General features: G+C 35.2%; 1 protein-coding gene across 4 annotated transcripts; it reads left to right on the top strand.

Annotated features, from left to right (window-relative positions):
* The first annotated feature begins 656 nt into the window (after positions 1-656).
* On the top strand, positions 657-24,302 carry LOC120627958 (condensin complex subunit 3). Of its 4 annotated transcripts, none has more exons than XM_039896089.1 (29): positions 657-946; positions 1,137-1,307; positions 2,167-2,292; positions 3,114-3,262; positions 3,517-3,676; positions 4,371-4,552; positions 5,068-5,256; positions 5,624-5,784; positions 6,150-6,340; positions 6,506-6,604; positions 7,209-7,280; positions 7,982-8,110; positions 8,936-9,049; positions 10,460-10,637; positions 11,425-11,504; positions 11,570-11,687; positions 12,158-12,243; positions 13,573-13,692; positions 14,437-14,604; positions 14,798-14,888; positions 15,366-15,437; positions 16,843-16,950; positions 17,668-17,799; positions 18,976-19,134; positions 19,775-19,966; positions 21,136-21,288; positions 22,661-22,782; positions 23,363-23,460; positions 24,185-24,302. In XM_039896089.1, the coding sequence occupies exons 1-29, from the start codon at positions 797-799 to the stop codon at positions 24,249-24,251; spliced, it is 3,837 nt and encodes a 1,278-aa protein (XP_039752023.1). In that variant the 5' UTR covers positions 657-796; the 3' UTR covers positions 24,252-24,302. The 4 variants fall into 4 exon arrangements, with proteins under 4 accessions (XP_039752023.1, XP_039752024.1, XP_039752025.1 ...); XM_039896090.1 differs by having other exon boundaries at positions 22,664-22,782; XM_039896091.1 differs by lacking the exon at positions 21,136-21,288.
* Positions 24,303-24,820: the final 518 nt, after the last annotated feature.

Below are 24,820 nucleotides of genomic sequence, written 5' to 3' on the forward strand. Positions count from 1 at the left end.
TTACGTTCTCAGTCTTTTTTTTTTTATACTAGAGCTGTAACCATTTTTTTACTGAATATCGAAATTAAATATTGTGTAGTTATCTTTACTGCAAAGAATGAGCTTGGTTCTCAAAATGGGTTCTAAATAATGAGTCTGAGATGATGTATCTGACCAAGCGGCACATGACTGAAGCGTCCCCGCGCGCACTGCGCAGTTTTTCGTTCCTCATCTTGTAAAGTTGACTGTGCGCTCGTTTAAGATTGATATATATTGTTTACTATTACGTTAACTATGGCTCTTCTATTTTGGATATTAATTTAAACATAGTGATTTGACTCGATTTTTGTGTTTGTTGTTATATAGTACTAACTCTGTTTCAACATATTGAAAAGTGGACGTATAATCAACAGCCAGTCACGCGTATTGGTTGTGAAATTAAAGGAATACTTTGAACGAACGAACACTTTACAATACGTAATAATATCAATCAAGTACTGATACAGACTTGAATTGATTTATCGTGAGTATCGAGTACAGAGTCTTATGGTTCCATAACTAGTTACGTCGCGATGACAAGTGTCAAAACGGGCCTATTACATTTTTACGACTATAGTAATGCATCTTCCATAGACAAAGATTCAAAAGTCAAACTGTCAAAACTGAAACTTCAAAATTCAAATAATTGTTTTCGTTTTATTTGGTCAGTGAATTTAATTTGGGATTTGAATAAAGTTTGAATTAGATTTTTTTATGTATACTCGTTTTACTCTTAAAGGCCTGTTCTAGTATTCTGTGTTAAGTTGATCTTACAACTATGCCTCCTACGGAGTTAGACGCGCCTGTAGCGGTTAGGCAACAGAATCCTCGTAACAATCCAATTATGTTCCAAATATTTCAAAACGTGCAATATAATGTGGTACAACATAAAAAGTATGTGAAGGAGATGAAAAAACTCTACAGGAAGGTAAAATTTATGATCTACAAAAAGTTAAGTCAAGGAAAGCAGATTTTGCTATGAAACATTTTTGAAGAAGCTCAGATAAAACGCTTTTAAAATTCCCACCTTAGACCATTCATTTGATCCACTAACAAACTGTTTTTTTCTAAGCCTACATAAATTAAAACAAAATGAAAAATTGTTTTCATCCTTTCAGCTTGACCAAGATGCATTCAGGGAAAGTTTCAAAAATGCTCTTCATTATTTATTTACATTTGGGGACACAAGTGCAAATGTGGATAGAGTTGTCGAGTTTGTCTCTACATTTTGCACCAAACTTGATGATGAAGAAGAATTTCTTATGTTTATCATTGAAATTATTTTTGATGTGAGTATTTTATTAGTCAGTAAGTTATTTATGTTGCTGATATAAACCAAATTATTATTAATGCAAATGAGTTATAATTGTATTTAATGTTCGATTGCTTTAAAAATTGGAACATTTCAACTATCTATGAATTTACACTAATATTGAAATAAAATTAATTATGTAATACGACAATCGATGCATCTGGCATCTGATGTGGTATAAACAATATAGGTCTATTCAGACATCATCACTTTCTGGGTTCTAGGCTCCTGTCAACCTTTGTCAACCAACATCAAGGAAATCTCCCATATATCTTGTCAGTTGTGACCGTTTGCACTATACAAGTTATGCCATAAAATTAGTTAGAATTGACCTTGCAACTATCAATTTGTTATATCATTAGAGAAATTCAATGCAATAAATTAAAAGAATTAGTTTAAGAGAGATCTCTTTTTATTCATCACCCAACCCAGCTTCACATGTGTGATATGCAGGTACTAATGTGGGTCAGATTGGAGTGATTAATAATATGATGCTGCAGAATGCTAATTTCATGGATTTTGTCATTTTGTTAGCCAGCATTTGCAATGTAGGTGCACAAAATTATGTTTGCTACAAAATCACACTACAATTTTATGAATATCTTTATTTTCTCCTGTCTAAAATGCATGTTATGTTATGTTACAAATCAACATTCCCCTTGTATCACTTAATCTATTGCTAAAAAATTACATTAAAATCCCTTATGTAGTTTAAAATTTAAACAGATCAACCTATTAACTTATACAGACTTAAATATTTAAACAGACAAATATGTAAAGATATGTACTATGCAAGTACAAGTATCATGCTTAATTGAAAATATATTGTCTTACAGTGTCAATGTGTATCAGGGCAGTCTGTAAGATACAGAGCAAGTCAGCTGCTGGCAGCTGTACTAGCAGCTTTAGGAGAGGATGCCTCTCTAGATGATGATTTGTGTGACAAACTGCTTCGTTTACAGGTAAAATATTTATATATATATTTTAAGAAAATTAAGCTTCATTTGCTATAGCCCGCGAAAAGCAGGAAAATCTGTATGGTGTAATTTATAATTTCTTCAATCCATATACTCCACACTAAACAGTTTTTTGGCAATGTACCCCCTACAAGATGTTGACTTTACAATTAATAATTGTAATAGAGCTTAATTTTCATATTATATCATGGATTTCTGCAAAGAAACGCCTGCTTGTATTCAATATATATATATATATATATATATATATATTATTAAAATTCAATAGAACTTCTTATTATAGATGCATAATTAAGTTATTTTTGTAATCCATCACTATGTTGCATTGTTGAGCAAAGAAAATTTCAAGCTGATGCTCAAATGTCGGTTGGTTTATTATGACATTAATTTGAATTTGAATTTGAATACCTAACAGCTGCATTGTCCAAACCCAAGACTTTCTCAAGTGTAGTCAACATGCCAACCAATTGACCTCTCCCTTTTGCCATTATCCCATGCAAAGTGGGGTCAGCACAATATGACTCCTTCCACTTTTTTCTATTAGCCATCATTTACAAATATATCTTCTTTCACACAAAACATACCATACTCTTCTTTCACATTCATCTACTTCTGTGTCCATCCACACAGAACAACAAGGCAGTTATTAGGCCTGCTTTATCACATCCTCTCCACTTCACTATGCCAAAAACAAACTTATTGGTTGCTAAGTTAGGGTGTGAAGGAAGGACAAACAAACATTCGCATTTATATTAAGAAAGGGTATTTTTGAACTTGAATAATTTAAATAAATTTAAATTTTGCAGTTGGAGCGTCTTCAAGACACGCGTAGCGCAGTTCGATGCAGAGCAGCATTAGCACTACAAAGACTGCAAAACCCTATGGAGCCAGATGATGAAGTTACTAGGGCATATCGCTTCCATATGAGCTGTGATCCTAATTCCTCCGTGAGAAGGTATTGTTATACTTCGACCTTTTGTTTAAAAGCATAGATTAAGCAATGTTTCAAGTTACCTGCCTGTAAAAACTGATATACAGATATACTTATGCTTTTATATATCAACCTGTATACAAGAGATTTCTGTTATAAGTTTTTTATTTGCTGGCACGTTGGCTTGACAGCGAAATCCATGTGGAAAACTCAAATTCTGTACATACAGATATTTTGGGTATTTTCTAGCTTTCAGTAAAGGCAATTTTTCTTTTTAGAGCGATAATAATGTCGATAGCCAAGTGCTCGCGTAATGTGCCGTTTGTTTTGGAGCGACTTTGCGATGTGGATGAAGCTGTAAGACGTGCTGCCTTCCTCTACATATCAGCCATTAGCGTCACTCAACTGAAAGTGAGGCAACGTGTTCTTACACTGAAGGCAAGTGAATTCGATTATCTTAATCGTGTATAGCTTATAACAGTCTAAACAAAACTAGAAACCTCTCCCAACAGTAGGGTTTTTCATAATCACCTTGCTGAACAGAGGGGTTTGTGATTTCGTTCGATGGTAGTAGCACAGAGCATGCAGGTCTATCCTCTGTTAGATATACCTAGTGACCTTGTACGACTACGTGCGGAGGGGATCACTAGGTATATATAACTTAAAACCTCTACCAACAGTAGGGTTTTTCATAATCACCTTGCTGGGCAGACGGGTTGGTGATTTCGTTCGATGGTAGTAGCACAGAGCATGCAGGTCTATCCTCCGTTATATATTCCTAGTGACCTTGTACGACTCTTTGCGGAGGGGGTGTGTCTCATGTACCTATTCTACCATCTCCATATGATGTTCAGGCACAGCGTATTATTTTATTTTAATCACTTCACATAGTAATCATAAGCCTCATCATCATAATTATAAACCCAATAACGGGCCACTAGAGGGCACACAGGTCTCCTCTCAGATTGTTTAGACTGTAGACCAAGCTGGACAATTGTGTATTTGTAGACTTCACACGCCTATTGAGAACATTGCGGAGTATTATTTCTCAATGGCAGTTCATTTGACATAACTTGACGTCCTAAAAATGAAGATAATAATTGTGTTAAAATAACACCATTTATTTTACTAGGTGGGCCTAACTGAACGTAGTTCCCGAGTTCGCCGTGCAGTGGAAGAGATACTGATTCCCGGTTGGCTCAGCTCATTCAAAGGGAATATTATAGATTTGCTCAAAGCCATACGCTTGGACAATGCTCAAGATACCAAGGATTCACAATATGTAGCGGGGAAGCTCCTGGAATCACTTTTTGAGTAAGTTATTTAAGTCTCCATGGTTAGTGAGATGTTAAAAACATTTAAATGGACTCTGCTGTACATAGGGTTAGTTTCCTCAATAAAGAAAGTTACATTACCTCGCCTTGAATGTAAATCTGTAATTATACAAGGGATAAAAAACTAAAAAACAAATCCTGGGTTCAATATTTAGAGAAAATCCTCTTTTTCTGTACCTTGGACTGCAACATTGGTTACCATCAGGTGTGATTGCAGTCAACCGTTTGTCTATATACATAAATAAAACAGAAAAATATAGTAGGTTGCTATTTATATAATTCATATGTAAAATATAAAGGTTTAAGTGTTATTAAAAAAAGGGGAGAAAATGGGGACTAACTGATGAAATTCCAGGCAACATTAGTGCCTTATAAAATGTCATCAAAATAAATCCAGTCGCTTTAAACAAAGTTTTACCCTAAAAACGGCTCAGGCAATTAAAATTTTAGCTTAACTGAATTTTATGAAAATTAGTGTTGATATTTTATTCACAGACGTCTCGAAATCTCCGAACTTTTGAAATGGCTTCCTACTGAAATGTCCCACCGTCTCATACCAGCTGAAATGCTGAATAAGGAGACCGCCTGGTACTGGCGCCATCTAGCGGAGCATTTGCAGAATGACGAAGAAACTCTAGAGACAGTGTTGCCAGATCTTGTCAAACTTACTGGATATATACGGGCGTAAGTAAAATTTTTTTTTCTGTACTACAAAGCATGCTTCTATTCCAACTTAGAACAAGAACACCAGTGATCGCTATTATTTAGTCGATTGTATGTACATTATATATTTGACGGCCTCCCTGGCGCCGCGAGAGTGCTGTAGTGCTTGTGTGCATGTATAAAATGCACGCCACTGAATCCAATACCATGTTAGACTGCAATGTCACCTGTTGGTAAATAATGAGGCCATTATTTACCAACAGGTGAGATTGCAGTCAAGGGCTAACTTGTAGTGGAAGAAAAAAGATTAAGAATTGAATTTAATTCAGTATAACCTATTTTTAACTTGTATGAGACCCATTAACATTGTTGATAAATCTCCCAATAGCATAGTCGAGTCGCCATGCCCATCCGAAACGGAAAACCCGATAATGTTCAACACTCGTCAGTCGGTACTACATGAGCTGGCCTGTATGCTGCGAGTGTACGACGCTAGCGACCCCGCCGGACGGTCAGCGCTTAAGGATCTTATAATTGATACACTAACTGGTAAACCCTTTGAATATGATCTATAGGATTTTGACGCTCAAACAGAGATAGGTAAACAATTCACGAGATGTGATGTTTTATATATAACTCGACGACCTCCCCAGCGCAATGGTGAGCGATTAAAAAAAGCGGAAACTGCACAGACGTCTGACGTTAGCGTTACTTCCGTCTGAATAAAGATCTGAGTTACTCCCTTGTCGCGCCTAAAGAAGTTTTACTTCATAAGATTTTGTTCAAGCTTGTCAAATGTGCACATTTAAAAGAAAAACAGTATTATTATAGCAACATATAATTACATACATATTTGGTGACTACATTCACAAAAATTATATATATATGTATAATTTATTTTCTGCAATTGCTAGGCGACTATGGACCATTAGACTCTGACGTTATTCGTGCATTCGTATCGGCTCTCGAGATGGTTGTACCGGATGTAACTCCGCGCATTGAAATTATATGCGGCACAGTATCAGCCTTAGCCACACGGGAGCCGGCTGAAGTTGAGCTGCCTTTACCACCACCGCCTGTTGACTCCACGGAAATCAAAATGCAGGTAATTTCTTTGGTTTGTTGTATAAATGTATAAACTAATGTTTCGTTGGTTGAATAAACCGAGAAACGCTAAAGAGTTTTTATATCGGTGAGAAGTCATCAAGTTTAAGCATCCCACAGTGTTGTTTTGCTGTGTTGATATGAAATAAACGATGTTTATTTTCAGAGGGCCAGATTACGCGTATCTCTAAATGTTGCGATAGAAGCGCAAGAAGAAGCGGTAAGAGACGAAAATTACGCTCTGGCTGCTGAATGTAAAGCTAAGGTAAGTTGAATACATGCAAAGCTAATTTTAATAAATAAATAAATATACTACGACTATACACACATCGCCATCTAGCCCCAAAGTAAGCGTAGCTTGTGTTATGGGTACTAAGATTGCTGATGAATATTTTTTTATGAATATAATACACATGAATACTTATAATATACAGATAAACACTTCACACTGAAAACATTCATTATCAAAAGTGAATGAATAGTTGTTAACAACTACTCATCGTAAAGTCAACATCTCCTGATGATGCTCCGGTTTCGGAGCGAAACGTGCGTAGAGGGTGTATTGCCGAGGATCTGTTTGGTGTGGAGTATAAGGATTGAAGAAATTATAAATTACACCACACAGATTCTCCTGCTTTTCGCGGAGTATAGCAAATTAAGCTTAATTTTGATAATATATCATGGATTTCCGCAAAGTAACGCCTGCTTCTATACAATATTGAAAACATTCATGTTCATCACACAAACATTTTCCAGTTGTGGGAATCAAACCCACGACCTTGGACTCAGAAAGCAGGGTCGCTGCCCACTGCGCCACTCGGCCGTCTTAATGTTTATGTAACAACTAGCAACGTCAAACTTTCTTCCAGGTAGCTGATATACAAAGAAAAATTGAAGAGTTAACTGTTCAAGCTCAGCCACCGCCGCCACAACCTTTGGCAGTAAGGAGTTCATGTTGTATTATCTATTATTATAATAATGTGTGTAAAAAGCTGGCACCCCTAGCCACGGATCACGAGGTACTGGGTTCTGCGTTTTTGCTGTTAAAGAATTTTCAGTACCAGCTAGTTACCAGCTAGTTCCAACAGAGTTAGGAAGTCGACCCCGTGCTTCGCACGTTAAGCCGACAGACCCAGTTATTATCACCTGAATTGAAGCAGCGTGGTGCCCTGAAGCCGCCTCTACTATGGGAGAGGAGACCTGTTCCCAGACGTTAACAGACTACGATGATGATGTATAAAATTAGAACATTATAAAATATTCATGCAAATACCACGTGTAAATGAATACCGAAATAATAATTCAAAGGCATTATGTACTGTAACTCAGACTTATTTGCCATGGCCATAGTTTTTACTGAAAGTCATCAGATACAGCCCTAACGCCACATGCAAAAGTACAATCAAGTGACTCCTGTCACTTTATTAGGTATGCGTCGCGTAGCGTGCCGCTCTTTTACCTTCAATAGGGTTGTCACAAGTGAACTCTTTTTTGTATGGAAAAATAAATATGTTTCTTTTGATTTAATATTTCTATAGTGTGATTCCTTATGAAATATACTTATGCACCCTTCAACAGTATTTCGTAATTCCGTTACACATTGTATAAATTTACACATTGTATTGTTGGTTAAACTTTTTAGACAATCAAAGAGAAGCAATGTGATGCGGAAACTCTAAACAAATGCCTGATAATACTGAACTGTGCTTTGGACACTCCGCAACTGAAAACCATAACACCGACACTGCAGTTGACATTTAATGAACTTGAGGTTTGTATTTACATGTAAACGAGTAGGAGACCAACTCGCTACATAAAGTTGAATACATACATACACAGTTAGTTGACGTAACTGTAAACGCAAGTGTAGTGTTTGTGTGTGGTGAAAATTTTTCTCTTACTACGTGTCTTGTAAACTTCTTACTGTCTCTTTTCCTTTATGTTTTGCGTGTAATCAAGTGTTTCTTCTTCTTTCTTCTTCTTCTCCTGCATGCATTGCACGTCCTTATTTTGTATATAGATACATTCTTCTTCTCTTTTTTTACTTTTTTGTAGTAATAATTTACGGACCAAGCAGTGGGACCACCTGATGGTAGTTGGGACACCATCGCCTATAAACAAAGCAAAACTTCGCAGGGCATGCAAGGAACACGACCTGCAACTTACCGCACTCAGTCCGTCCACCTGAGGCGTAGGTGTTTAGCCTCATGTGCATGCACACACAAACAACAACCCCCTTCAGAGCGGAACACAGCATTAAAAAAAAGCTGATTAATATATTGGTTAAGAGCATTAATTTAAGAGATTTAGATTCTCATTTAAGAGCAATAGTAATTCAATTACAATACCACGAACTTAACGACATCTATGGATAACGATTAGTTTACAAATCGGCCTCTAACCAACCTGTTCACTAACATCACGATTTAGTATTACTAATAGTTCTAGACTTTAGTACTACTACTTTGTTCACCACGAAGCAATCTATTCTAATGCTGCTCGGCTAGTGACGTCATACTCCTCCATAGCATTATGTATATTCTTATCTCCTGCTGAGCCATTATTTTTTTTATTTTATATAAATACTGTGTTCTAGGTGGAAATATTCCAAAATCCTGACATTCGAAATAATGCCCTCGAAACTGTAGCACTGTTTGGAATGCTTGACAAGGAGTTTGCAAAAGATCATAAAGCATTCTTTTTTGCGAACGTAAGTATACTAACACTGATTAGTCTGTGACTTGCTTAGTTTAATAAGATCTCCCTTCTTTAGCATTAGAACAAGATTTGTTCGCTCGATTTCGCATCATACTTTATTCCGTCAAAGTAAAATGAGCCTTATTGTGTCCTGTACTTCTGTTATCTTTGTTGTAAAAAAGTTCTGCAAAAAGCCCTAGCTGAAGAATTTATGGTAAATTGGAGCTTTAAAACAATTTGTATAAGACCCATTATACTATGATGTTCTAATATTTTGATACGCGACTCGGTCTCTCGTTTCAATCGTCGTGAACTTCCCTGTCTATTCCGAGATATTGTGCTAAGAAAATCGGCACAATATCTGCAAAAACTTTAACTATTGTATCATACTGGTGCTAAGTTGCTTCTATACTAATCCAATTTTAGTTGTTTTAGCAATCTTAACTTCCTTTACACAATATTTCCAGGTTCAAATTGATATTTATCAATAAGCACCACTAATATTAAACATTAGAAGTAAGAATAAACTTACAGGGTTACATAAAATTCATAATTCGTTTAAAGGAAATTGCATACAATTGTACAATATTGACATCTTGGAGATGTCTCTGAAAAAGTTCAGTTTGTATTAAACGTAAGCTTATAGAAAAGTCCTATTATAGTAGAAAGGACTACGAAATCGATAAAAAAGCTTGGGTGTGAATTATTGCTCTAACCAGGTTGCTCTTGGATGGTGATAACAAAAAAAAACACCCGGCTAAGTTTGTTGTGGGCTTCTTCTTAGACCAGGACGCGTTTAGAACCCTCGTAGCTTTAGTTTTAAGTTTACGAATGTGGTTATCGCCATCATCTCACTACCGTGTAATTCTTATGTACGCATCAAAAGTGCTACCTATGGGCCTACTTGAATAAAGATATTTTTGACTTTGACTGTGACTTTGAATAGAACTACATAATGCTTTTTATATTATGTTTTTGGTAATAAAGTAATTTTTTGAAAAGCATTGACTTGAGTCTTACCTTATGTTAAGTGATGATGCAGTCTGAAACGGGTTATATGGAATAATATTATTATCAGTGTTTTTACCTACACTTGGAGGAATTAAAATGCATATAAAAAAAAATTATATGCATTTTATATTTATAAAAGGGTTATATGGAAATTATATACTTCCAAATTGCGCCTGACGGGGATCAAACCCCCGTTTTATGGGGCCCCCATAAAACGGGAGCACTCGCCGGGGGTAATCGAAACACATAATTATTTGGGCACATAGCATATAGTAGCATAGCTAGCAATATATATTTTTTAGTCCGCCAATATGCACTGGGCCAGCGTTGTGGACTATGGCCTTAACCTCTTCCCACTGTGGGAGGCGACCCATGCAGTGGGTTGATATGATGATGATGTTATTTCTTTTAGCTAGTGGACCTAACCTTGGAATCCACAGCGTGTACAGTACTTAAATGTATAGTGGATTTATTCTGTGTGCACGGTGCACGCGTTTTCGAAGAAGATAATGACGCCGTGCGAGACGCATCCAAAATCGACACATCAAGAAAACGGAACACAAATTCTATTGATGTAGTGGAAGCAGATGGTAAATATTATTTTCACATTTACATATATATCTACAGTTCAAATTTTCCTTTGCTTGTGTGTGGTGGTCTCACTCTTTCTGTCTCTCTCTCACACACTTAAAGTATGGGGACACCTCAATCTTTCCTCTATGATCACGGCAGCCAATTTGTTAGTTATAACTTAAGACATTTCGTGATAAATCCACATGAATGTTTTTCAGTCTTAGAGTTAACATGTATTTTATAAGTATTTATGTATATTTTTCATAAAAATATTCATCAGTCATCTCAGTACCCATAACACAAGCTACGCTTACTTTGGGGCTAGATGGCGATGTGTGCGTTGTCGTAGTATATAAATTATAAAAAAATATATATATAAATTACAATGATACTGTAAATTCGAAATAACTACACCTTACGCCATACTGTACATACAACATCCATTAGATACTTTCTGGTCGTAAACTTATTGTATTATTTTAAGAAGAAATACTTTATTGCACAAAAACATCACAATTTACATAAAAAATAGAATAAACAAGAACATGAATTCAGAATAAAGAAGAAGAAGAATATTTTTATAATTGGACGCGAAAAAAAATGGTAATATTACAACATATAAAAAGACAATTGCTAGTAAACGTATTTTGTTCATTTAAAATTTAACACAACCGGTGTCGTTGGACTTTCACTATTTTTACAGCATAGTATAGTCCTTAGGAGGACGCTGAAAAGAAAGAAGAGTCCTTAGGACTTTATCAGTCTCCTCGGAGCCCTTTACTTACACAATATATTTACTTTCAGGTACTATATCTGAGTCCGCTCTATCTCTTTCGGCACACAGCACTGTGATTGAACTACTGCTAAAAATTATGGATGACCCCGTAAGTTTATAGATGCATTATAATTTAAATGCCCTATATATTAACAAATGTCATTATAATTTCAGTGTCCGCCATATAGACTCATCATAGTTGAAGGCCTGTGCCGGCTGATATACCTTGGACACTTGGTATCACCTGCAATCCTAAGCAGATTACTATTACTCTGGTTTAATCCAGCTACAGGTAAAGATGTTTTTAAAACTACCTTTCTTTTTAAAGAATTTACACAAGAATATTTAAGAGATCCTTCAAATATTTAATTTTACCTTGTTTTAATGTTAATTTAATCTAAAGTCGTTTAATCATTGAAATAAATTCAAAACATACTTGACCTCATAATTGATTAATGAAAACTCTTTTTCGCATATATTTTTGGAATGCAAATATTTAGGATCGGTTAATTTGTTTCTTTAAATTCCTTTTGCTGTAGGTTATTACTTAATAAATATTACTCGAAGAATTCTGTACCTACAGTGAACATTATCGTTATAAATTACAATAATTTAAGTAATATTTTAAAAATAGGTTATATAATAAATAACATATACTTTATATGCTTTTGATGCAAACTCGATGATTCTTATTTTTGACCTAGTCTTAAAGTTAAATTCTTTATTTTCACGGTCTTATAGAAGTGGTTTTCTGTATTTTAGTGGAGGAAGATGTTCTGCGACAGACTATAGGTATATTCTTCCAAACGTTTCCTACTAGCGTAGATGGGGCTCAAGAACAAATACAGGTGAGGGAAGAACTATGAATATTAAACCTATGATTATTCTATTTTGTAATTTTTGTTTTAATACATAAGTTAATAAAATAAAGTCATAGTAAAAAAATCACAAATTTTAATACTGTGTAGTAGCATAAAAAAGTTGCGGTTTATACTCCATTATTAAGTATAACTACTAATACAATAATATGAGAGTGTGTATTTTTCTTGGTTATTTGTTTTTTAATTATGTTCGGTTCCGATCTTTATGAAATTTTGTACATATTATATCGCTTATATATTGTTTTATATCCCGGAAAATCACCTAAAAAATATACTAGCCACCTCTATAACCTTGCCTCTATATTTATGAAACACTTCTACTAGTGAGAAAATATCCCTGTCTATTTAAAAGATACGAAGAGTTAGGGAAGAAGGGAGCTAGGAGGAAAAATAAGATGGTTGTTTTACCCCAAAAATTAACAGTGTGTTCTCCAGAGTTGCCATTGCTGTTTTAATAAGCTACCTGACAAGTATAACTGTGATTATAACATTACTTAAACTATATTATATTCATCCTTGTATACTTAATCTTGGGCCTGGTGGCTTGAGATACAGGTTCTACCCAGTTCAAGCATCAGTCCCCACATTATAAATGTGTAACAAAATAGCCCGTAAGCAACATTATATTGTACTCGTACTTATAAGTAATGTGGAGAAATAAATAAATCATTCATTCATTCATTCATATAATACAAGTATAATCTAAGTAGTATTAATATTTTCAGAAAACGCATACACGAATTATTGCTAAATAAATGTTATTATTATATTGCAGAATATTTAAATGATGACTTTAAAAAATAATTATGAATCCATTAAATTATAATAAATTGTTAAGTACTTCCTTAATTTAATCTCATTACGGTAACATTTTTGATATTGTGAAATATTCATACACCAACTGTTAGAATGGACTGGATTCTATTTAATATTATAAATTATCTATATCTCTATGTACCTACATGCTTGTGAATATATTATTATTATTATTATAGCCTTTTCATAGATTCACAGCTAAACCCAGCTTGGTTTTATTTTAAATACTCGTAGCTTGCATCCTGGAGACGGACAAAGGATACTTTTTGTTTAGTGTCTGTTCTCAAAATACAACAGAAAAAAAAACGAAAAACTGTAATATACCAGGACTAAACCGAAATAAACGAGAACTATAAAGCGAACACCATTATTGGTTTGCAAGAGACATGATTTGAGTAGCACCACGTGACCGCTGTGTGCGGTGGTTTACACCTAATATGTAACCCACTCTGTAAATTTTGTGTTTGTGCATTGTAACAGAAAGCAACTCTACCGACTCTTCGAGCACTTGCCAACGCACCGTCAAGTTCTCCGCTAGCCGAAATAGATCAGGAGGCGGTCGTGAGGTTTATTGTGTCACTTACCAGAGTCAACCATGAGGTATGTAGCATTCACGTCAATTTATTTCTTTGTTACATAGTAGATTATTCAGGCTTTAGAACTATTTTGTTCTCCTTGAACGAATGCATTAATTTTCAAAATTAATATTCCCGGTAGTTTGTCAACAATTTTAACATTGGATCATTATCATTCCTTACTTATTTAACAGTTTCGTGATAAACGACGTTATAAAATACCTACAAAAGGAAGGGGCACCGCCTATAAAAATTATCACTAAAATTTAATTTTGAGTAATAATTATAATTTCAATTAACGTTTATTCGGTTTTTGTATAATTTTAACCTAAAAAATTAAGTAATATTGTAGTAACTTATGAATATCTTAATAATTTCCGTTCACATAGTAATGTGAAACCATTTGATTTTAAAATGTAAACATCTCTGATACATATCTGATATCTGGTTGTCACCGCATATTTTATATGACAAAAGTTTTGGGGCAATAGTTTTTCTCTATCATAAATCCGCTGTGCTAATCAAAAAGAAATTTTGGCTTGAATGAGGTTTAAAATTAGGTATAGCTCGTTTCGCATATTTAGGACTAAGTCTTAAACTCTGTTGCAGCTAAATGTGAAACAGTTCCCTTTTTCACTAACACGAAAAAATATAATGTAAAGTCACATCGTCATAGTATACTCTTTCCTAATAAGTAAATGAAACCGTAAATTTAGTTTAGGTAACTCTAACCGTTCCCGTAAACCGTTAACCGTTAATTTGTATACAGCTGATAGATAGCCAAGGCGCAATGGCCATGGTGCTTTGCGGCTACTTGGCCCGTCGGCCAACGTGCCCTGAATCGGCGCTTGCGTGTCGTATGTTGGCTCTACTGTCACCACCGCGGGACGCTCTCACGGCCTCCGACCTCGCTATCACCCTTAGGGACTTATGTTTGGTAAGTACATTACGAGATCGCCATCTTAGTTGCCGGACTAAAGCTTTACTACAAGATTTTAAATATCCAAATATAAAAACTACAATAAAATATTGTAAAAAAATCTTATAACTAATGCACATTTTAAAATTGCCACCTTTTCTATAAATTAAATATCAAACACACGAAATAAGTTGTTATTTCCTTGTTTCAGAAATTACCCGACAAACAGTCATGTCGTAATCTAACACGATATCTCGGAGCCCTAGAGGAGCGAGCTAGTATTAGTAAAGCGTCAAGTATTGGTAAAATATTTTCGATATAAATCTCACTTCAATGAAACTTTGTCATTTTTATGTACTCGTTTTTTAACTGATCTTTATCATCAACATCAAAATCATCATGATCATCATCATCACTTCATCCTATTGTTGTCCATTGCTGGACATAGGTGCCGTCTGTCCAACTCGTTGGGAGCCGACCAACGCTGCGTTTTCCGGATTGGGGTCGCCATTCCAGCATATTGGGACCCCAATGTCCATCGGTTCTACGAGCTATATGCCCCGCCTAACCTCGCGTCTCGCTCAGCTGTGTCCGATACTTTTGTTCATCTACGGATCTCATTTCTGATTTGATCACAAAGATATACTCCATCGCTCCATTTTTAACAGATAACGGAAAACAACAAAACCAAAATCATTTTCCGTCGTCTGTTAAAGTTAATTTCATACACAAGATATCTCGCTGGTAATGTGTCTTATTACGATTGGTTATATTTATAGGAGTTACTACTGAAGGCACAATTCAAGCGGAAGATACTATAACCCATATTGGTCGGAACACTTCGTCTTTACGTAAGTATTTGTTTTTATAATTATATAATAGTTATTATTTAACACTAGCACTGTTAACTCGTGTATCCTTAAGCTGGAGTTGCCAAAAAGTTACAAAATTATTTATAACATATATGTCTGCGATTGCGATATATCGAATACAAATATCAATCCATAGGTGAAATTTTGTAAAGCATATTTGGAACTTGGATTGTGAAATTCTACTTTCAATTTTTATATTTTGTCAGTGAAAAAATATCGTTCGTTCAGTATCGTATCGAAATAATAGTTTTTGATACGTTTTCATATCCAAATATCAATCAATCGATACATAATTTTACCTACAAGCATTGCCCACATCTTCACCTGTATAATCTTTCCTGCTAATTAGGGTCCCGTTTTATCCTTTGAATATGGGATGGGGACCTATTACTAAGATCCCGCTGTCCGTCCGTCTGTCTGTCAATACGTCAGTATTATATCGTTACCAGACAGGTGCATAATGAACCGTGATAGTCACAGTCGAAATATTCGTAGATGTGTTTCTGTTTCCGCTATAGCAACAAATATACTATAAAAAAATATATATTAAAAAACAGCTACTAATTTATAAATCATATCTAAAAGGTTTCTCGTCCACTTCCTTGAACCAAACCACACGGACACACGTCTTCAAAAAGTTACATTGGCGTATGTTCTTATTTTTCTTTTTGTAGTTACTTTGCACTCATGTTCATCATAAAAGTAGAACAAAATAATATTACTGCATTGTCAATCTCGCCACGCGCAAGCTACGTGTACGTTCAGATCTTGTTATGCTGACTATATATGTAACAAACACACTGCTCGGCGTCGTTCGGGTGTTAGTAATAGCTTACAGCCAATAAAAGATCACTTCGACACCACCACACCCGACAACGATTAATTAAAAAAAGTAAATATACTACGATAATATACACATCGCCATCTAGCCTCATAGTAAGCGTAGCTTGTGTTATGGGTACTAAGATAGCTGATATATATTTTTATATGAATATAATACACATAAATATTTATAATATACAGATAAAAACCCAGGCACTGAAAAACATTCATGTTTATCACACAAACATATTCCAGTTGTAGTAATTGAACCCACGGCTTCGGACTCAGAAAGCAGGGACATTGCCCACTGCACCAACCAATTAAATTATGATACAATTGTGATAGTTTACTGGGATAAGCAAACGTGGCATAAGCTGGTATTTTTTAGTCCTGCACAGTACAAAACGTATAATTTTAGTATTTTGTTTGATCACTATATTTGTCACTTTATATTACTGCATAATAGGTTTGGACCATTAAAATATGATTGAAATAAATTAAATATTTTAAATGTAAAATAAATTCTGCAAAATTAATAGTTCCATTATCTTCAAAATTGCAGCGCAACCACTAGCCCGAAGCACTCACGTGGTTATCAACGAAACAGTTCAAGAGGAGCCAGAAATCGACGAGACTTCCCCCTCTGATATTTTATCAAGAGAATCTGAAGGTTTGTTATTGAAAAATAATATGCTTAGTAATTTTTCGCTAATGATAACTGTTTCAATAAAATACTACCCAATTGAGTATGAAGATAAAACGAATAATTGACCGCAAAGAGAATAGTTTGTCTTAAATGGTCTTGTATATTTCCCTAAACATCTCACAATATCGGTTTTCATAGGAGTAGCGAGAATCTGTAGTCTTTGTAATAGCTAAAGTTGTTTGGCAATGATCGCTACTAAGTTATAATAACGTCTTTTCTATTTACTTCATGCTTGTGTCTCAAGAACTTAAATATGGATACCTTTTTTATTGACAAAATTCTTAAATAAATCAATTTTATTACTGTGATGTTATATTTATAACATCACAGTTAAATTGATTTATATTATAAAATTGATTAATTTATATTGATTTTTAAAATTTATTTATCACTCCGTACAACTGATTCTTATTTTAATAAGCTTCCTAAATAAACGCTTAATGTAGTCGTTAATATTATTACAATCTATAAAACAAGTGGACTTTAAACTAAAATGCGTCTAATAACTTATAGTGTTTCGAAATTTGGCCTTTTTTGAATCTACACGAGGTAAGCGTAAACCTAATGATGCATGAAGGTAATAAATCGCAAGCTAAAAACAGCTCGAGTAGCCATAACGTTTAGACCGAAGATATCAGAAATCTATATAAACATTTAATTTGATATATTCGGTTCTTACAGAAACTCGACCATCTGAAATAAGGAAGACTTTACAAGAAGAATCTGATACGGAAACTGCAAATAAAAAAGCATCGGGTTCTACGTCGGACAGCAGCGGGGTCTCACCTGTTAAGAAAGCAAGAGTCATTAAAGGTAAAACTCATAAACTGTAAAAACATTTTACGCGGGTCCTAATGTTCTAGTTGTACCCATCACTAGGCGATTTTATGTATAAGTCACAGGAGTAGTTCGCGTGTTAGTAATAATACATAATTTTTGAATTAAATGTAGGTAATTATACACACTTTCGTGTAAACAAATCTCAAATTTAAACGATATGAGATTATAAATATACTACGACAATACTCACATCACTATCTAGCCCCAAAGTAAGCGTAGCTTGTTATGGGTACTAAGATAGCTGATGAATATTTTTAAAAATATAATACACATAAAGACTTATAATAATATAAAGATAAACACCCAGACACTGAAAAACATTCATGTTCATTACACAAAAAAAAATTCCAGTTGTGGGAATCGAACCCACGGCCTTGGTCGCAGACACTAGGGTCGCTGCCCACTACGCCAACCGGCTGTCAATATGAAAATAGTTTCTACAGAGAACATCCTGAATAGGATGAGAAAGTAATGCATACTTTTAGATCTATCAACTTAGTATACTTTAGAGATTTGTATACAACATAATCGGTACCATTAATTCACTACAATAAAACTAGATATACTTACTTAAGGCAAACGAAACGTATTAAAAAGTGAAAAAGGATGAACGTGAGAGAGGGAAGAAACTAATGTAACCTATCGCGGGATGTTAAATAGCGTTTGCGCGTTGAGTGCATTAATAATAGTGAATTGTGCTACAAGGGAATAAATTTTTTTTTTTTATCTGAGACTGTCATCCCGAAGAAGCGGGGGATGAATGAATGAATAAGGATACTTTTATTGTACACCACACAAAAAATTTAGAGATACGGTTACAATAGAGCGTCAAGGTTGAAGGTTCAATTTGGCGGCCTTATCGCCATAGCTGCGGGATAAAATGTTATAGATATATATGTATAATGTATATATATATATCTATAACATATATATAAATATACATATATATATATGTATATCTATAACATTTTGTCCTGCGCCTATGCATATATATGATTATTTGTTTACTTCATGTTAATGATATTATAATATAATTACATTAACATGAAGTAAACAAATAACCATAGTATATATTACACAACCCCTCATGAGGGATTATACTTAGGTCGAGGAGATTTGGAGATTGAACGTAAAATTTTCGCGTTTTAGGAAAGAAAAAGAAGCTATCTCTGACTAGAAATAATAAGAACTCAAAGGATGAAAGTAATCCTAGTAAAGCAGCAAAAGAGAAGATTAACGATGACCAACAAATATCAAAGGGCGTTAAACGAAGCCGCTCTCAGCGTTCCCGAGAGAATATGGAGAAGGGTAATTTTTTTTTATTTCTAATAATAAGTATAACATTGTAAGAATACCATCGCACCAACGGGAGGTCCTGTGTTTACGTCGGGTAAATCCCTAAGGTGTTCCAACTCATCGCCTGGTGATTGGAATACGGGAACTCTTTTCGCAAACAACCGAAACAACACTGTCTGAATGCCTTGTTTTCTGTCATTGTCACATTGATTGAACCAGTACCATACCAGAATTAGGAAAAGTGCATTGTATCAGTAACGTGCCTTTGAGAGAACGTTAATCGTAACCAATAATCACGAAAAAGTGACTCTTGATTCTTCAACTCTTAAGACAGAAACGCCGAGTGCCCTAATTATCTTTTAATAATAAATAGTTTTCGAAATATATCCTGTAAACCTTTTTGTGTTTTTAAAGTCAGTTGTTTTTTTTCGTACATTTAAGATCTTTTTTACAATTACCTATGTTGAGATTATGTTAATGGATGTAGGCGCGATCTATGTTTGCCGGACTTAAATAATTCACGAGTTAATCTTAACGTGTGACAATTCTCTTGGTACATTAACGTCTACGAAAACTACTAATTGCATGTCGGCCTAATACAGCGCGATTTGTAAGCGCAGTAAAACTTACTTAAGACGTGTCACTCTTTTAGCTAAAGCATCTAACAAATGTAAGACAGATGAGGCTAGCAAACAAGATGAAGCCCAAAGATCCCCGTCACCAGGAGAAAGCCATTCTAATGTCACTGTCAGAACATCGACCCGCGGGGAACTGTCTAGTCCTAGCACAGACTCCAGCGGCTCGAGTAAAACCAAAAATTTGAAGAACAAAAAAGGAAGCAAAGGTATTTTATTTGCATTTCATGTAAAACGTAAGATTATAGAATGATATTATAATATTCCCAACTAATATTATAAATGCGCGAGTGTTAGTTTGTTGGCCCTTTCTTCACGCCCTTATAAACAACAAATCGACTTCGTTTTTGGGATAGAGTTAGTTGAAAATCCTGAGAGTAACATAGGCTACTTTTATCCCGTAATAAGCGCGGACGAATAACGTGGGCAATTCTATTGCTAGTTCTATATACAACTTGTAACTGGAAACCGAAATAATACTTGAGAGGCTTTCGAGGTACATTATTTACTGTCTCTACTTATCTGTGTAACCGAAACGCTCATTAGTTCTTGAGTAAACCATTGCCATAGTTTTTACGGAAAGAAATCAGATACAGCCCCAATATCACATGCAAAAGTAAAATCTAGTGACTCCTGTCACTTTATTAGATACGCGTCGCTTAGCGTAGGTACTATGCATATGTCGGTCTTTTATCTTCTTTAAGTAAACATTTACTTTGAATTAGTTGGTATGGAAAAAAAATATGATTCGGATGATTTAATATTTTTACCCTATTAAATATACTTATTTAACGAAACTTACTTTTAACAGCACCTACTATTTCGTAATTCCCTTACACGTTGTATATGGAAAAGAACTTAAACGATAATATGGCTTGGGTATTCATTACAAGGTTGCTTTTACATATTTTTGACTAGATGGAGATAATAATAAGTTTATTGTGGGCTTTTCTTAAACCGCCAGTACCAGAAGGGAAGACTAGCGGGGTATATTTGTATGCGATAAGGCAAGTTAACGGGCTATTTATTGTGGGTGTTTTGCAAATGTACTTATCGCTATGATTTCACTGCAATGTATATTTTATGTACGCCATCAAAAGTGCCATCTAGGTGCCTATTTGAATAAAGTTTTAAGTTTCCGTGTACAGTTATAACAATAATTTAACTCTCATATAAAAATGTATATGTACCAACCTTATTCAAATAAAGAAATATTTGACTTTGACGTGAGGTGGTGACTAAAGACTCCAACTGGATAATTGAGAAATTATAAATTTATAAATTAACAGTGCCCGGTATTGATCCCGGAACTTTCCAATTGGAAGGGAAGTAGGTCGACAATGTCTTTGGCCTCAAATCTTTAATATGCTTTTTTTAGAAAATAAAAAAATAATAGAGTCACCCCCGCTGGACGACCTTGACGTCACCAACGTCACAGTCCGCAAATCAACTCGTGGAACGGTGTCAGCTTCGGATACTGACTCGAGTGGCTCGAAAAAAGGCAAGAATACTAAAAAAGGAACCAAAAAAGGTATTATTATGTAAAATGAATTGTCGTAAAAATATTTCTTTATCGCTACCAACAAGGCTAGCATAGGCAGTAGACAAAAATATATCCCCTGGGTTATAGTCCCCTGACAAGGGATAAAAATAACGTGTCCATCTGTCAAAGCACGGCAACTGGGAATACAGGAAGAGTACCCCCGTTTATTACCGTATATTACTATTTGGATAATATACACCTGTGCACCAATGCTTGGACAGTTGATAAAGCTGATAAAGCTGAGAAAAATATATCGTGCTCATGCTAGCCGTGCAGTAGTGATAACGTATCGATCCTTGGACTTCTGCATATACAACGTGTAAATGAAAACCGAAATAATACTTCAGAGGTACATTATGTACTGTCTCTGAGACTTATCTGTGAAACCGGAAACCTAATAGTTTTTGACTAAACCACTGCCATAGTTTTTACTGAAAGAAAACTGACACAGCCCTAACATCACCTGCAAAATTAAAATCATGTGACTTCTGTCACTTTAGTAGATACGTGTTGGGTATCGTAGGTACTATGCGCGTGTTAACATTTAGAATGTTTTGAATTCGTTTATATGGAAAAATAAATATGGTTCTTTTGATTTAATATTTTTATTTATAATACTTATGTATCCTTCAAAATTATTTGGTAATTCGGTCACACGTTGTATAATATTAGCCATTGTCTAAGTACAGTTTCTTATTACCAGTGGTAGGTTCTTATCCAGCTACCATTCTATAATCTTCTAAAAGTTTGTTACATCATAGACCTACGATAAAAAGACATCTTGTCCATATCCCTAAACGGGGGATTTCCGGGGATCGACAACCTGCCTTTAAAAGCCCAAAATCGGTTGAGCTGTTTGTTTGTTTTTATTCTTCATTGCATAATATCTTTGAATAGAAATATTTAGACAAGCTTACCTTTCAGCTGTGTCGAGAAAAAGTCCGAAAAAACAAACTCTACGGACAATACGTTGCTTGTAAACATATTTTTGTTTTCTCGTTTCACCATTATCAAACTGTCCATAACTGGACACAGAACTACTCTCAGTCTCATGGATAAAGGTTGAGGCCGTACACCAAGCTTAAAAATTGTGGATTGGTAAACTTCACATGAAAATATTATCTAGAAACATCAGCGTTAAAACAAGTAAACATTTCTTAAAACGCACATAACGCCGTTAAAGTTAGAGGAATTGCCACTGATCTAACTCAGGCCCCCGATAGGGTGCTGAAGTTCAAAACACTCATAAGGTGTCAGCAGCTACTACGTACTACGTTTGTCTATAAGAGCTTTGTGTACCAATTAATCCAATGTCTGGTTATCCGATACTGCAGTTGTTACTTAGTTTATAACTTTTTAGTAGATGAAAACCGTCGCACGACACGATCGTCGGTTGGATCGAGGAGTAGTGCTGGTAGTTTCGTACAAAATAACTCTGCTGACGAAACAGAATTACACACCATCATCTACGACAATGACGTTGTAAGTATAGATATTTCAACATAATCGAAGTTTTATTTATATATATTTTTATTTATACTTTTTAAATCGAAACCTCCTTCTAATCATATTCATTGCTATTTAAGAATAAGGGATATGCCTTATTTGTGCGTTGCATTACGCCGTCGCAGAGGATCAACGCACTTGGCTCTTGACTGCAATCTCAACCTGCTAGTGATGTTGCAATCGAACCTTAGGGGTATTGCATTTATATTAAACCATACACCCTCATCTTTTTCCACGCGACATCATCCCAGGATGCTGCGTCGCGTAGCGGCACGTCTTTGTAGGTAGGGCGGTAACTAGCCACAACCGAAGAAATTTCATTTCTATTTAACAATAAGGGTCTCACGAGTGCGTTGCGTTACGTCGTCACAACGCATCAACGCATTATAGCCACAGCTGTTTTGCAAAGACGCAACGCATTAATGACATTTCATTTCAAAATGCATAAAAAAACAACGCAAGAATCGAAGCTGCGACTACAAAACGCAACGCACTAATGAGAGCTTTAAGGGTAGTCAGACAAAATGCGATAAACTTAGCCATTTATTTTTTCCAGGAGCAAGAGTTGCTCAATGACTCAAGTGAGCTAGTAGACAGTAAGAATGTGTCCAAACCTAACGTCACCATAGACGAGACACCGGATGCCAGTGAAGAGTAAGTATTCCTATTGATTTATTCATCTCTTTCTCTACTTAGTATAACACAAAATTTATTTCTGCGTCTGTCAGTTTAGCCTCAACCAAACAATGCACCTTAAACAAGCAATGTATTTTGAGATCAAAATCCATTTAAATAATTTGTCACAGATGATTTGTATATATAATTATTGTAAGTAGAAAAATAATGTTTTTCAACGTAGCCAATGGTAAATTTACATCACTTAAGCTAAACGCTAAGGGATCCTTAAAATTAAATAAGGCATCACGGCAGTACTTCCTTGGGCGTTTTGATAAGCCATTTCCAGAATATCCATTCTGTATGTTACCAGGCGGTCGCATTTACACAATTTAATTAACTTCTCATTACTGCTTCTTTAACTTAAGAGCTAAGCTATTTTCGGTGACTGTTGCAGCCATCGCCCTTCCCTGTCCATGTCCCTTACGTTCACTTCTCCATTAGTCCCTATCTTTCGGTTTATTTATCCCAAAAAATCTAGTCTTGGCCAACCTATTAAAGAAGTCCTTCGAAATAATCGAAGGACTTCTTTAATAGGTTGGAAAGTCCTTCGATTATTCGAAGGACTTCTATTCGATTTCGTTACATTTTTCAATAAATGAATATTGATTATTTTTCGCCTGTTTGAACGCACCTTAAAACGATCAATATACTTATGACTTTTCAAATGGTAGGTATAAATGTATGTTTTTATTATTTCTAGATCCGAGCCAGAAGAGGTTGTCCCTGTCAAAGGAAAAGGAAAACGTAAAGAAAAGAAGAAAAACTAATGCAATCGTTTTATAAACTCAAATAAAGTAGCCACCGATGCATTTCCAATAGTAGATTAGTTTTATTTCTCCAGGTTTATTTATTATTTTACTAATTTGATGGTAACACCTAAAGGTAAATGCTGATGCAGTCTAGAATGGTATCGAGCTAAACTGTTAGGGGGAATGGTAGTTATAAACCACACCCCTATCGCTTTCTACTCAGTATCGTACCGGGACGCTTAATGGCTTGGCGGCACGTCTTTGTTGGCAGGGTAACAAGCCACGGCATACGAGCCTCTCACCGGACCAGACCAGATTAAATTGATAAACTAGAAATTTCTGAATTGCCTCAGCCAGCGATTGCACCCGGGACGTTTCCATTGTGCTTTGTCAACAAGGCCAACGCTTGAGAGGTCGACAAAATGTATGGTTTATTTAAATAGCTGCTGCCCGCATTCTTTGTCCGCGTTTGAAAATCCCGTGGGGGCCGTTTGTTTGTCCGGGATAAAAAGTAAGTAAGCCTATGTTACTCAATGCCAAAAATCAAATCGCTTGATTAATTATTAGTTAGAGCCCAAAGTAAGGAC

The sequence above is a fragment of the Pararge aegeria genome, chromosome 12, assembly GCF_905163445.1.
Source record: "Pararge aegeria chromosome 12, ilParAegt1.1, whole genome shotgun sequence".
Classification (NCBI taxonomy): domain Eukaryota; kingdom Metazoa; phylum Arthropoda; class Insecta; order Lepidoptera; family Nymphalidae; genus Pararge; species Pararge aegeria.